Consider the following 13,185-nt stretch of genomic DNA (forward strand, 5'->3'; position numbering starts at 1 on the left):
TTGGTTGTTTTGTGATGAGTTAACAAACCTTACTTGCTGTAACAATCCATGGAAAATGAGCCTGAACAAAACCGTGTGCCTACTTTTAAGTTCCTTTTTTTGGTAACAAATATTACTGTAATTACACAGGAAAGCCGCAGGGTTTTCCTCTAATGGTTGCAACTAAAGAGCTGATTTTAAACAGCAGAAGGTCTTAAAGCATTTTTGCAACTGCAGCCATCAAAATTTTGTCTCACATCTAGCAATATACATAATAAAAATAACCTTGAAAAGCATTACCTTCTTTGCATTATAAATATACTTATACTTACTGTTAACAGTATGAATTGATTTATTTAAATGTTGTCATTGATTCACATTCTCTCGTGGTTGTTTTGGTTCAAAATATGAATTCATCATACATGCCGTTTCAACCATCAAGCCTTGACCCGCCTTACAATGAATCATTATTTATTTTTATGTTTTTGTATCTACTTTTGTGCCTCCTAGGGTTGTATCTGTTGCGAGAGTAAAAAAAGAGGTCGCTTCTTCTTGAGGGGGTTTCATAGCAATTATCATGGAGCACATCAGAGAGTATCTCCTGCATTCTGACCACCAAAAAAAAAACAAGTAAAACAAGAGGTCTATTGAATTGAATTTGGTTTCAAAGCCACATGACGGCCATTTTGCAACAAAGCCTGCTGAGACAAGCTGTGTTACAATCGTCATTAAGTGCTATGCCAAGTGGACTGTGCAGTGTATATGGCCATCTTAAGTATGGTTTCAATGCCAGGAACAGTTCAAAGGTAAATCCATAGTGTATGGGGAATAAGTGTTGTACAAATGTTGTTTACTTCACTAGAAGTTGACGAGCAAAATATCACATATTGCAATGCAGTGTCAATGCAATGCGGGAAGAATAGCAAAACAAAATCACACATTTTTAAAATTACATTTAATTAATGAGAATATATTAGATATTTTGTTGTTGACATTGCAGGGAATCACCCACTAGTCTAGAATACATGTACAGAAACTACTGTTGCTAAAGAATGATTTAATTTGGAGAGACTCTTCAAATCAGTGACATTTAACTGATGAGACCATTTCATTAATGGTACACTGAAAATTATGGGAGGAGGAACATAGAATAATCCATCAGGGATGGACAACTGCTATGAAAATTGCAGTTGTTTTGACACATTTTAAATCTGGCAGATATATATATAGTAGAATGTTGCCAAGCTCAGCCTGAAGAGAAGAACTATGAGAGTGATTCACCTCTTGGGGAGCTGTCACTAAAGATCAGTGTGCTGCTCACCTCTTTTTCTCTTCAGGATGTCTTTCTTTCCCAGCCTCTTTGCTGTAATACATCACTTCTCCCAACCAAACCAGAACATTTGTGGGCAACCAGTCTGTCTTGTCAGAAAATCTTGTGAGGAAAAAAAAAGACAGGATCCTTCTGTCCCTATTCTACCCTTCAATAAAACCAAGTGATAAATTTTTGCTGAACATTTAAAACATCATCAACTGCCTACATGAAAACACAAAACAGTCATTACAATTAACCTTGCCAGCCACCACTGTGTGCAAATAGGCAAAAATATCAAAACCAATCAATACTATAGGTTCAATCCAAGGTGGGTTCCAAACTTCCTGAGTGGAGTCTGCGTGTGTTTTTCTGGGTAATCTGGTTTCCTTTCACATCCAGAAAAATATGCGTGATAGGTGGGTTGAACACTCTAAATTGCCCATAGGTATGAGTTTGAGCGTGAATGGTTGTTCATCTGCTCGTGCCTTGCGAATGGCTGGCCATCAATCAGGGTGTCCCCGGCCTGGACCCTATACTTGGCTAGAAGAAGCTTCAATCTGCTTTTCAAACCCTTGTGAGGATAAGCGGTATTGATAATGAATGAATATACATAATGGATGCTTCGATGATTATGTGAAATTGGAGTTTTTCCTGTAGTGTTGGTGTAAAAATACAGCAGTGTTCTGAGAACCTTTTACAAATTCTACTATCATCTCAATTCAGCCACTACTGAAGAGTGTGTACCCAGATAAATTAACTCAGACATTCAGGCAGAATTAACAACCAGTGCCGGCAACAGCCCAAACATCTACAATCTGTACTGGTCTAGAATTGAACGGCATCATATTGCGTAGTTGTGCAGAAATGTACAGAAAATGAGAGGGAGTGTCTCCTTGGGATTTCAAAGTGCAGGCGGTAATTGCAAATTGGCGTAAAATAAACAAGAGGAACAATTTGCTTCTGTGGCGTGATAAGAAGCGGCCAATGTCAAGGGGACAGTTTATGTTTGTGGCGATAAGCCGGAGAATGAATATGCATGTTGAATGACGGCTCGCTTTACAGCAAGATAGTCAGTCTCTTATCTTGTGGCATGGCCAAGTGCAGTGATTGCATTTGTGTCTTCAGCAGAACTACCAAAGCTTCTTCTCCACTTCATATCTTATACAAAAGTAAAATTAGATTGGACATAACCAGAGCAATGAGACAACGTGCTCTAACGCAGACCTGGGCTTCCAAATTAAAACCCAGTTGCGCTCCAGTAAACAATGTAACATCTCACAGGGACAGGTTGAACACACGACTCACCGCATAATTCACTTCAAATGGCCCCATTAAAAAATAACCATAAAAAAAGATGCCTGACATTTGAATACCATCTTGTCTGGCAGTGTACTTATGCAATGTAACCTTGCAAGCTACATTATGCTTTATTTTATGGTTGAGTTATAACACAGCACTAATCTGTGGCAGTTTGGCTAAATAAATCAATACATGCTCTAATGTTTAAGGCATAAATCTGTCTCATTTGTTACGGCCAACATTGCAAATGAGTGTGAGAGCATCATTGCGTGTTGGAGCCTAGCTTGCGGTGTGTGCTCATTACCATTCAGGCAGTGAGCGCCTGAGTCCCTGACCCAAATTTAAGATGACACATGTAAAATAAACAAATTCAAAGTCAATCTTCTCCACACGTATTTTTGGCCTTTTGTGGCACAGATGCCTGGTGTATCCTGTGCCTCCCCATATTGTATTGTTTCATTTTTTGTGAGGAGCAGATGAGTGGAAATTATACCTTTGGATGCTAGAGTACCTTTATAAGGCAGGTTCTTCCAGGAGGTACTGAAATTATGTTTGTACGGTAATAACAAATGATAATTATAATTTTTTTCCTAAACATTCCCACCACAGATAGTGAATGTTATTTTAAAGTACAAAAGCCAAAATACCAGAAAAAGTAAAAATAAACCCCCAAAGAACCCACTACACTGTGAATGCAAGGCCAGTAGTTGGCAACACTTCAGATAAACGGTAGTTAAGCGAACTGGACATACAATGTCACGCTGAAGGCTAAACATCCTCATCCTCATTAACAAAAAAAGTTTTAAAAATCTACTTGAAATTAATGTTGCCATTCCAAAATGCATCTAGAAAAATGTAATGTACAAATGAAGAATGATAATTCATTCATTTCAACAATGCTTATCCTTGTAAGGATCGTGGGAGGGGTGGAGCCGATCCGAGCTGACTTTGGGTGAGCGGCCTACTGCACTCTAAACTGCTCGCCAGTCAATCACAGGGCACACAGAGACAGACAACCATTTGTACTCATAAACACACCACCACCAAGTGGGTATTAAACTCGGTGTCTGCACCAAAGTTGGTCAAAAGAACTACTGCACCATTGGGTGTCTCAGTAGGAACAATGCTTAACGTTTGATTTAAATTGTCGAAACTTAATTCTATTCACCACTCGATGGTTCAGTGGACTATTGGTCTGACTTTGGTGTGGGATTAATTCCCACTCGGTGGTGGTGTGATTGTGAGTCCCATTCTTTGTCGGTCTCAATGTGTGCCCAACTATTGACTGATCCAGGATTTAGTCCACCTTTTGCAGCTGTGATAGGCTCCAGCACCCTCTGACCGTGACAAGGACAAACAGTGATGAAAATGAATAAATAATTCTATTTTCATAGTTGCATCAATTCATTTCAGCAAAAGCCATTTCTTAAGGACAAATGTTATGTTATACCTGGTACAGTGGTGCAATACTAATGTTAAAATATACTGTATACATTTCATACAGTGTAGATTGCCAAGGAGAAAGGAAGTTATATACATATTTGCACTCTGAGGGCACGATATGTAATTCGGCAGCCTCCAAGTCTCTTAGCAGTCAAAGGGTATGGCCGTGAAGCATTGATCCTAACTGTGATTTGCCTTTGGGTGGCAGAAAATGCTGAGTTGTTCAACTAGCAAGCAGGAATGTTCACATTAATTCACTGGATAGGTGCAGATTAACATTGATTGGTCTTCCTGGGGAGAAGAGACAAGGTAATGATAAACTACCACCGCTCATGTACAAGGGCGGATTTGATTTGTGTACTTGTGGGAAACGTCATGGATAGCAAAATTAAATGAAATGTTTACAAGATCTACACCAATGAAAGTGATTAAAGATGAAGCATGTCACTGTGGTTCAGAAATAGTAAATACTGTATCTTAGCAGCAGGTTTATGCAAATTTAAAGCTATCTGAAAATGTTTAAAGATCTTAAATTATTGTTCTATTTTTATTGATATTAACGTTGCTGCAAATTAAAACTGTGAAATTATTACCCTGGTCCAAGTAATAAACAAATAAATTCTTGCTTGAACTATTGTAAGGTGTAAAACTGAGGATCAATATTTCTGACTTGTGACCTTAAGGTTTATTTATTGTTTCTCATTTTTGGCAAAATATAAAGAAATTGTGCACTGATTGCGGCTAGAAGTGAATTTGGCCTCTTGTCATAGTAATAGATTAGGTGTACGTACAGTGCTATATACAGAACATGAAACAGATGTACTACCTCAATAATTACTGGTAAGTTACTTAGAATTCTGTCTTTTCCAATGGCCAAAGCTTGTGGTTCTACTGTATGCCTCATGTTTGAACTCATATATTCATGTAGATTGTGGTCAGGTTATTTTCCTGAACCATACAATATTAAACTAATAAAGTCACTTCTGGGACAATGGGGGGGGGGGGGGGTGACTTTAAGTCATGAATAATAGAGAACAAGGTAGTAGAGCCCCTATGCATTCTAATTCTCATGGGAGTCAGGTAGGTGTGTGATGTGTATCAGAGAAGCGGTTTCACAGAATGCAAAGTAGTAATATCACTGCCTCCTCAAGTTCTAGAAGACTATTTTGTTTCTCTCCTCAGATCATTGGAGTGTTGTTTTGTCTGATTCTTCAGTTTACGTTGAAACGCATCTGGGTGTTGTTATTACTGCAGTAGCTTTAAAGTCAACAATGTGCTCAATAGATTTCATTATTACTGCATCAAACCTGTCTGATCACTACAAGAGAGGAGACTATCAATATCTTTTGGTTCTAGGTTTTAGGAATTTAACGTTATTTGCCATTGAATACAACATCACACAAGAGGTTCAGAGTTCAGTCTGGCAAGGCATCACAAAAATAACTGGCCATGTCGCTTTCATCCACTTTCTACCGAATTTGTGGAAGTGAAGTCAATGAAGTAACTCTGTTACCTGCACTTGTTAGGAAAATGTAGTCAGTGTTTTGTCTGCAGTTTATATTGATCACTGCTTAAAAAAATATTCTTGGGTGATGCATCTGAAAAGTCAATTACCTTTACACTATGCATTCCCGGTGCTTAATTTGTTTTACAGTCTACAGTTTACAGTGGTAAACTGTCAAAATTTAGGGTGGAAGTAAAATGTTACTATAATTGGAAGTCAACTAATTGCCTTGAACTTATTGAGCTTTTATTTGGTAACCCTCTCCCAAGTGAATGGGTACTTTTGTTCGGTGTTTCCTCGGTTTTATTGAGTTAAAGCTGTATTCCTCTTACACAGACTCACCTACCAGCTGCGTATTAGTAACATCAAGCAACACTAATCCTCCTGTGTAACTTCTATCCCCTAGCAGTAACACACAGACCAGATAAGTTGATCTGCAATGTGCGCTAATGGCGTCGACGGCCAACACAACACGAACAAGAAATCAATGAAGCTGGAGAGATGTGCAAATTAGAGTCAACTCCCTTGATGGTGTGAATAGACAAAGCAAGGCTACTGAGATATTTGCCCAGGAGGTCGGTCAATCTGAATCAAGGTCTAACAATCTATACATGATGCCAATTAGACCATATGTAATGTGTTGACTTTGGCTTACTATTGAAGAAAGACCAATGCTTTCAAATTTGGGATCTTCATCTGTGTAGTCATAAAGGATGTAATTCTTAAGGAGGCATTATGACAATTCATGGTATTTAGATGGCATAAATTCACTCACTGCCTCACACAGTGACAAATGTCCATTCGCTTCCAGATGTCTGAGCTCAAATGCATTGGAAGTCTCTCGTCGTCAATGGCACTGAAACATTGCCATTCAGTTCTATCCCTCTCAAGTAAAATGGATTAGAATAGTGGCAGTGGAAGAGTTGAATGCAGTGTCTTGGAGGGCATACATGACCTTACTCCTTCATTTTCTTTTTCTCTGATTTTCGTTTCCATTGGCAGTGGCTGATGCAGTACAGTTTTGTCTCTTGTTAAAGAGGAACATGCATGTGTGTGAAAGGGAGTGGGTTTGGTTACAACGCAGCCTCTTGAACTAACCATGAAAGATGATTGAGCATGCTGATACCTACATGCTGATGTGGAAAATGAACACTAGACAAATTGCTTTGACACAACACATTACAAACGCAGTGGGAGAACAAAACTTGGGTGAAGTTGTTTGTGAAATTCCATCAAAACAGATGTTGGGCGATGATTTATCAGAGAGGAATCTGTGATACCATCACATTTAAATCCTCGAAAATCAGATTCAGGATTTTCATTCTCTGAACCGCTTATCCTCACTAGTGTCCTTGAGGGTGATGTAGCCTATGCCCAAAGAATACCCGTAGAAAATACATACAAGCCCAGCGAGAACATGCAAACTGACCTGGGATCAAACCCACGACCCCCGAACTGTGAGGCTGACGCGCTAACGCCCTGGTTGCTGGGCGGCCCGACATATGCTTCACAGGCAAAATCTAGCAGTGAATTGAGAGAAAGAATGCTGGAAATTAACACGGTTGGTTCTTCCTCGTGGAAAAGAGCTTTCTTACAAACACCTCAGTCTACATATGAGGACAAGATTGCTGAGTTCACATTCTCTTGAATAGCAGATGAGGCTTTAGCTTTTGATAAGACATCGTAATGGCCCCACTAGGGAATGTATATATATTGCTACAACCGCAAATATAGAAAACAGTGCTTGTGCACTTCAGTCAGTGATATACAGTGAGGCAAATAAGTATTTAGTCAACCACCAATTGTGCAAATTATTCTACTTGAAAAGATTAGGGAGGCCTGTAATTGTCAACATGGTAAACTTTAACCATGAGAGACAGAATGTGGGCGAAAAAAATGGAGAAAATTCTATTGTTTGATTTTTAAAGAATTTATGACCAGCCAATCGCAGGGCACAGAGAGACACAACCATGCACAATCACACGCATATCTAGGGGAAATTTAGAGTTTGCAGCCTACTGTGCATGATTTTTTGGAATGTGGGAGGCAACCAGAGTACCCGGAGGAAACCCACGCAGGCCCGGGAGAACATGCAAACTCAGGACCCCACAGCTGTGAGGCCGACGCGCTGACCACTCGCTCCAATGGGCCGCCCCCCGTGAGTTGCAAATGTTATGGATATGTATATGAATATTTCATGCATGTTTTTGGGAAGTGGGAGGAAACCAAAGTAGCTGGAGAAAACCCAAGGCCAGGGAGAACATGCAAACTCCACAGAGTGAGGACCAGCTAAAAAGCTTGGCCACCTATATACATTACCATATCATATTTGCAATTCATCATAACCTTTGTGTAGTATTGGTTAAAACATAAAAAATAAAAGGCTTTCTCAGTTATTTACCAATGCTTTACCTAAATATATAAAAATGAAACCTTTTATGACTGCAATCACAATTCCGTGATACCGTAATATTTTTTCTCAAGGTTATTATACTGTCAGAATCTGATACCGTCACTTGCGATAGCACACATTTCTCAGTCTTTTTCTCAGATTTATTGAGTGGATGGTTTTTAATAGCTTCACTAGGAAAACAACTATATTCAATAAAGACAAAGGTCATCTGTGTCAAGTCTACCAGGGAAACCTAAAAGTCAAGAACTTTACAGAAGTGAATCATGAAGGTAGGTAGTGGTAAAAAAAATCTTGTTCTACATGATGTTTGTCCTATCCTGACATTCAAACTCTATTTGATGGGTCTCCCTTTACCTCCCACTCTGTTAGACACTGACATGGCGCCTAGGCTGTACTTTGATGGTTGCTGGTTTAAAGAGCCCTGGTCTCAATCCTGACAGAAGCATCCAATAATGCTCTAATCTGGCCGAAACCCCCCCTACAGCTCAGACTCATTTAATCCTTTATAAGAAAGAGGAGCCAGGTGGTCATGTACAACTGCTGGGGGTCATCAGAGGATGAGCACATAGAAAGGGAGTCCCTCTCACTTTAAATTACCGCTGGAAAGCCACTAAATTGGACTTTGCATTGATGATCAATGCATTTTTCAAGATGGTTATTTATGTGTTTGGTTTTTGTACAACAAGGCAGAAGAAGTCATGAAAGAATTGTGATAGTTTGTGTTTGCTTAGCACAAAGATGAGAATTCAGACCTTCAGAGGCAGGCTTGCCTACCATTTAGAGCAACCTCGTGACTTTCAGTGTCACTTGTACACCACAATTCCAGATCTCTTACCCTCCCTTATGACATTTCTGAATGCTTAGCCATTTGAAGGACATTTAAACCCATCACACTGGGATTTACTTTTTCAGGATATGCATAAACAGACAAGAGCAAACTGCCCTTCTACTTACTACTTTCAGAGGTGTCCAAGGGTTAAGTGACATGCATCAAGGCACATGCGCAATAACCTTGTATTGGACACGACACTCCACCGTGATGGAAAATAATTGTGACTTCTTGTCGCCAGCAAAGGAGACTTTAACAAACCAATTACAGTCTGACCTGAACCTCGCTTAATTAGTTTCCCTCAGGACCCTGAAATGGGCCCAGAGTGGAGTGAATACATTAATATCAAACCATAGACAAATAAGTAAATATGAGTAGTGGATTCTCATTAAAAGAAAATTAATGTAGAATGAATGGCGTTATTGCACCATAGGGTTGTGTATGGAAGTGGACACCTCATTGCTACTTAATGATGTGCTGATGCACAAGAAAACCTTTCCGGAAAATTTGAAGACAATTCCAAATCTTATTTTCTGATGATTGTGACAAAGGGTGTGCAGCATTACTAGGATTATGTCACAGAAATTGGGTTAAGCTCAAATTTAGCTTTCGAGAGACCTGGAAAAGTAAATGCCACGAAGCAAATCCCCCAAGACTGCCTCTGAAGAAAGCTGCTAAAGGTGATTTATTGACTTATCATACACAGTGGGTGCTTCCGAACTGTTGAATGTGAACAATCGGACAACAATGACACACAGGAATCCAAATTCTTATTCTAACGCAGTCAGTTTAAAGGTTTTGCTATTTTTCATGAACCGTATAGTTCTTTATCAGTTTTAATTATTTGAAGACGTGAAGAAAAAACGAAAAACATTGCTGAGTAAGCAGGTGAGAATATTTACCTTTGGTCTGGTGCTTTATATTTATATCCATCAGCCTTATCAGTCTAGGTTGATGTGATCAATAATTTAGTTCAGACTCCTGCGTTCGGCTCACAGTGACATGATCGTATACCAAAAAAATAGTTGCTGTATTAAATTGTCTAACTCCTCTATAAGATTAGCTGAGAACTCACTTACTTGGAGATTAGAAAGCACTTAAAAGAAGAGACGTATCAATTTCATTTTTTATAGCCATCTCTCTTGAAATATTAATTTTTATCAATGAATGGAGTTTGATTCCAGTCACTGGGTTATTGTTTTCTTTGTTGATTTGTAAAGAATATATATTATACCCAAACATTTTATTAAGCAAGCCATGTTGCACTTAACATCCTGAATAGGTTAACATTGAGTCAAGAGCGCCTCTGCTGGTTTGAGAAAATTAGTGCACTGCAGTCTACCAACTGGCCCACTATATCAGTTATTGTGGCCACCTTTCAAAAAATAAAGTATTGGCTAAGGAAGGCTCCAGCCAATGTCATTATGGAAGAATTTTTTTAGGGAAGCCAATGCATGTTTTGACTTTGTTTTGATATGAAGAGGATGAAATGGCACTGTGTTTAGACAACAATGCTGCTATGTTACGGTCGTTGCTGAGAGTCGTTAGACTTGAGTATGTCAGACCCAATTTTTAAGAGGGCTTTGTCCACTTCAAGTTTAGAAGGGGATGTAAAGAGGATTTTATTTGTTTTCGTAATTGTAATGATCTGTTTTACTAAGTTGGTTCATTTTTGGTTGTGTTGTCAGCTCCATTGTGTGACAGGCCAGTACATATGAATGAAGAGAGTCCTAGAGTGTTGATACATGTTCATTTTGTTAATGAAGATATTGTGGATCAATCAAATATATCTGTGTAATATGACTCTTTGCAAAATATTCCATATTAAGATGCTAAGACCTGTGGATTCTAATCAGGTTTGACATCTCCATAAATTCATTTCTTTCATTTTGTGAAATGTTGGCATTGCGCCGTAGAGTCAGGGGCATGCTATAGCACTGGTAATTACAGTAGTAGCACTGTGTCTCAGTGACTTCATTTTTTGATGGTGCAAAAGGACAGTGTTGAATTCAGTTAAATTGTCTACCTAAAACTGGAGACATGTCAAAGCCTGAGAACTACAGATCTCACAGGAGATGCAGTGTCAAGGTAAATCAATGTCAGAATGAAAGAGTCCAGCATCAACTGAGCCTCTCGGAGCTTCTTCATTCTCCTGCACAACATTTACATCAAGGCAATGCAAACTGAAAAGCCCATGCAATGCCTTTTGTTCGTTTCTACCAATTACTTGGTTCTTCACTTACAGAAATGAGTAATGATACGAGAATGATATAGATGCTGCAACTTGCCCCACAGCAGCACGCAGAACTGCTCTTTGCACCCCGAGACTAGAGCAGCTCTTCCTCTTTCATTTTTTTGAATAGGGAGAAGGCAAAGAGAGGGTTGTTGGTTTGTGTGATGAATGGGTACGTGTATGCTTTTTCAATGCCGACCTGTTCACAGCTGGGCTCTGCATAATGATCCCTATAGCCCCTAGTGTGGCCCAGTTAGTCCAATGGCATGATACCCCAGGGTTGATATGGATATGGGGTGTTTTCATGCTTTCAGCTCGGCTGGATTCACACAAAAGACTTTAGCCTCATAAACCATAAGCCCTTTAATCCACTTCATAAATATTCGAGGGATTTCCACTTTTACAAAAGATGCTCATGCTTGGCCACTTAATGGAAACTACCACCCATACGTGTTTTTCCCCCATTAAAATCTATCACTTAGCAAATAGATTTTTTTAATTTTATTTTAAAAAGCAAACACATTTAAAAAAAAATGAAAAATGATGACAAATTAAACTAGTGATTATGTTGACTGTTTGGTCTTAAGCATATTTTTAAATAACACTTTGCAACCACACTGAATGTGACCCCACTGAAGTGTCATCCTCAATTCCACCATATTCTGTCCATCTCCCATTCCTTTCCTTCCTCCGGCCACATACAAAAGAAGTGCTGGTGCACTGGCACTGCGTGTCATGACATCCAAGAATAGCAACATACACTCCGAAAAAATAAGACATAAAAAGAAACAGGCACAAGCCCTCTGATGTAATAATTAGAAATGCATGATTGCACCGACTACACTCACTAGATTTTCCAGCTTTAAGTAATAGACATCTACCTACATGTGAATTTGTCAACTTTGCATCACAATTTGACTATGTAATGAAATGATGTAAAGAAGCACTTACCCAGAAGATGAGGTTGAAGATGAACATCAAATACTTCAAACAGCAGAGGCAACCCCTTGCCATGTTAAACTTCTTGAATTCTAAAAGGAACACAAAGGATAGATCCAGGTAAAAGACCACGTATTTGCTCCCTTTGGGTGAGCTGTACTTGTTGTTGGTCTTGTCTCCTGTGCTGGTCTCAGCCGCTGCTGTTGCAGCCTGACCCTGCGGTGTGTTTTTATGCGGCCCCGTGGAGCCGTAGAAAGCACCGGCAGTGAAGCCGCGACCACCGAATGGGCGACCAGACGTGGATGCTTGAGGAAAATCAGAGTCACAGCTATCTACTGAAGGGCTACGATGAATGGCTGACTCCTCACTGCTGGACTTCTCCATGCTCGAGGGCTACAGCTGCTGATGAAGATCTCCCTGACGCACAGTCTAACATAGTCTCAGAGGTGACAGGACAGAGCGACGTGCCCTCCAGGTCTCTAGCGATCCCCGAGCCACAAAACCGATGAAAGATAAATTACATCTGACCCAAATCACACAGCTGAGCCGGTAAATTTGGGGATGTAGGAGTCCGGCGAAGAAGTGAATGAAGATGCGGATGATGTCTTGCTTTCAATGTCTTTAAGATGAATCCTGGTGAGAGCATCAGTCATCTCTTGAGAAGTTCTGTCTCTATCTTTTCATTTCCATGTGAAAGTGGCAACCCCAGTCTGTCTCAGCTGTCTTGTTTCCACCTCAACTTTTCTCAAACTGACAATCTGTTCAGCTTCTTTTTTTTATTATTCCATTAAGGAGACTGATTCTAGTGTAGGGTCTCCTTCCCCCGCACTGCCGGTGCTCGGCTCTCCGGGTAGCTCCGATGCAACCGATCTGCCGCTCAGTAGAGACGCAACTAAGGAGGATTGCCTGCTTCCTAGTAATAGTGCTGCACCCTTACTCTCCTGTATCTCTCCCTCCCTCTCTCTCTCTCTTTCTCTCGCTCCCTCATGCAAGCCCTCCCCATGCTGAGCAGACAGCCAATGCAGCAATTGAAGGGAAATCCAAACTCCACCTCTCCACTCCCAGTGTCTTTAATAAGCTCATGGCTGTGTTTGCTTTGACTATACATGTTCAGCAATTTATACTGTCAGGGGACGCGAGATGTCAGAGATGAATTCAACAGTGATTAAAAACTAAAAGAGGACATGACGTGCTTTGCAGTTACACGGCTGATCTCTGGCGCGACAGAGTTAGG

General features: G+C 40.0%; 1 protein-coding gene across 3 annotated transcripts in view; it reads right to left on the minus strand.

Moving 5' to 3' along the window:
* tspan9a (tetraspanin 9a) overlaps positions 1–13,185 on the minus strand; it is a 114,129-nt gene that overhangs the window by 42,941 nt on the left and 58,003 nt on the right. For 2 of the 3 annotated variants that reach the window (XM_077744820.1, XM_077744821.1), the window contains exon 6: positions 11,964–12,043. In XM_077744820.1, the coding sequence (XP_077600946.1) occupies positions 11,964–12,026 (63 nt within the window). In that variant the 5' untranslated portion in view covers positions 12,027–12,043. Of the gene's footprint in view, positions 1–11,963; positions 12,878–13,185 lie in introns of those variants that run through there. The other variant, XM_077744819.1, reaches the window with a different exon arrangement.

The sequence above is a fragment of the Stigmatopora nigra genome, chromosome 22 (assembly GCF_051989575.1).
Source record: "Stigmatopora nigra isolate UIUO_SnigA chromosome 22, RoL_Snig_1.1, whole genome shotgun sequence".
NCBI classification, from domain to species: Eukaryota; Metazoa; Chordata; class Actinopteri; order Syngnathiformes; family Syngnathidae; genus Stigmatopora; species Stigmatopora nigra.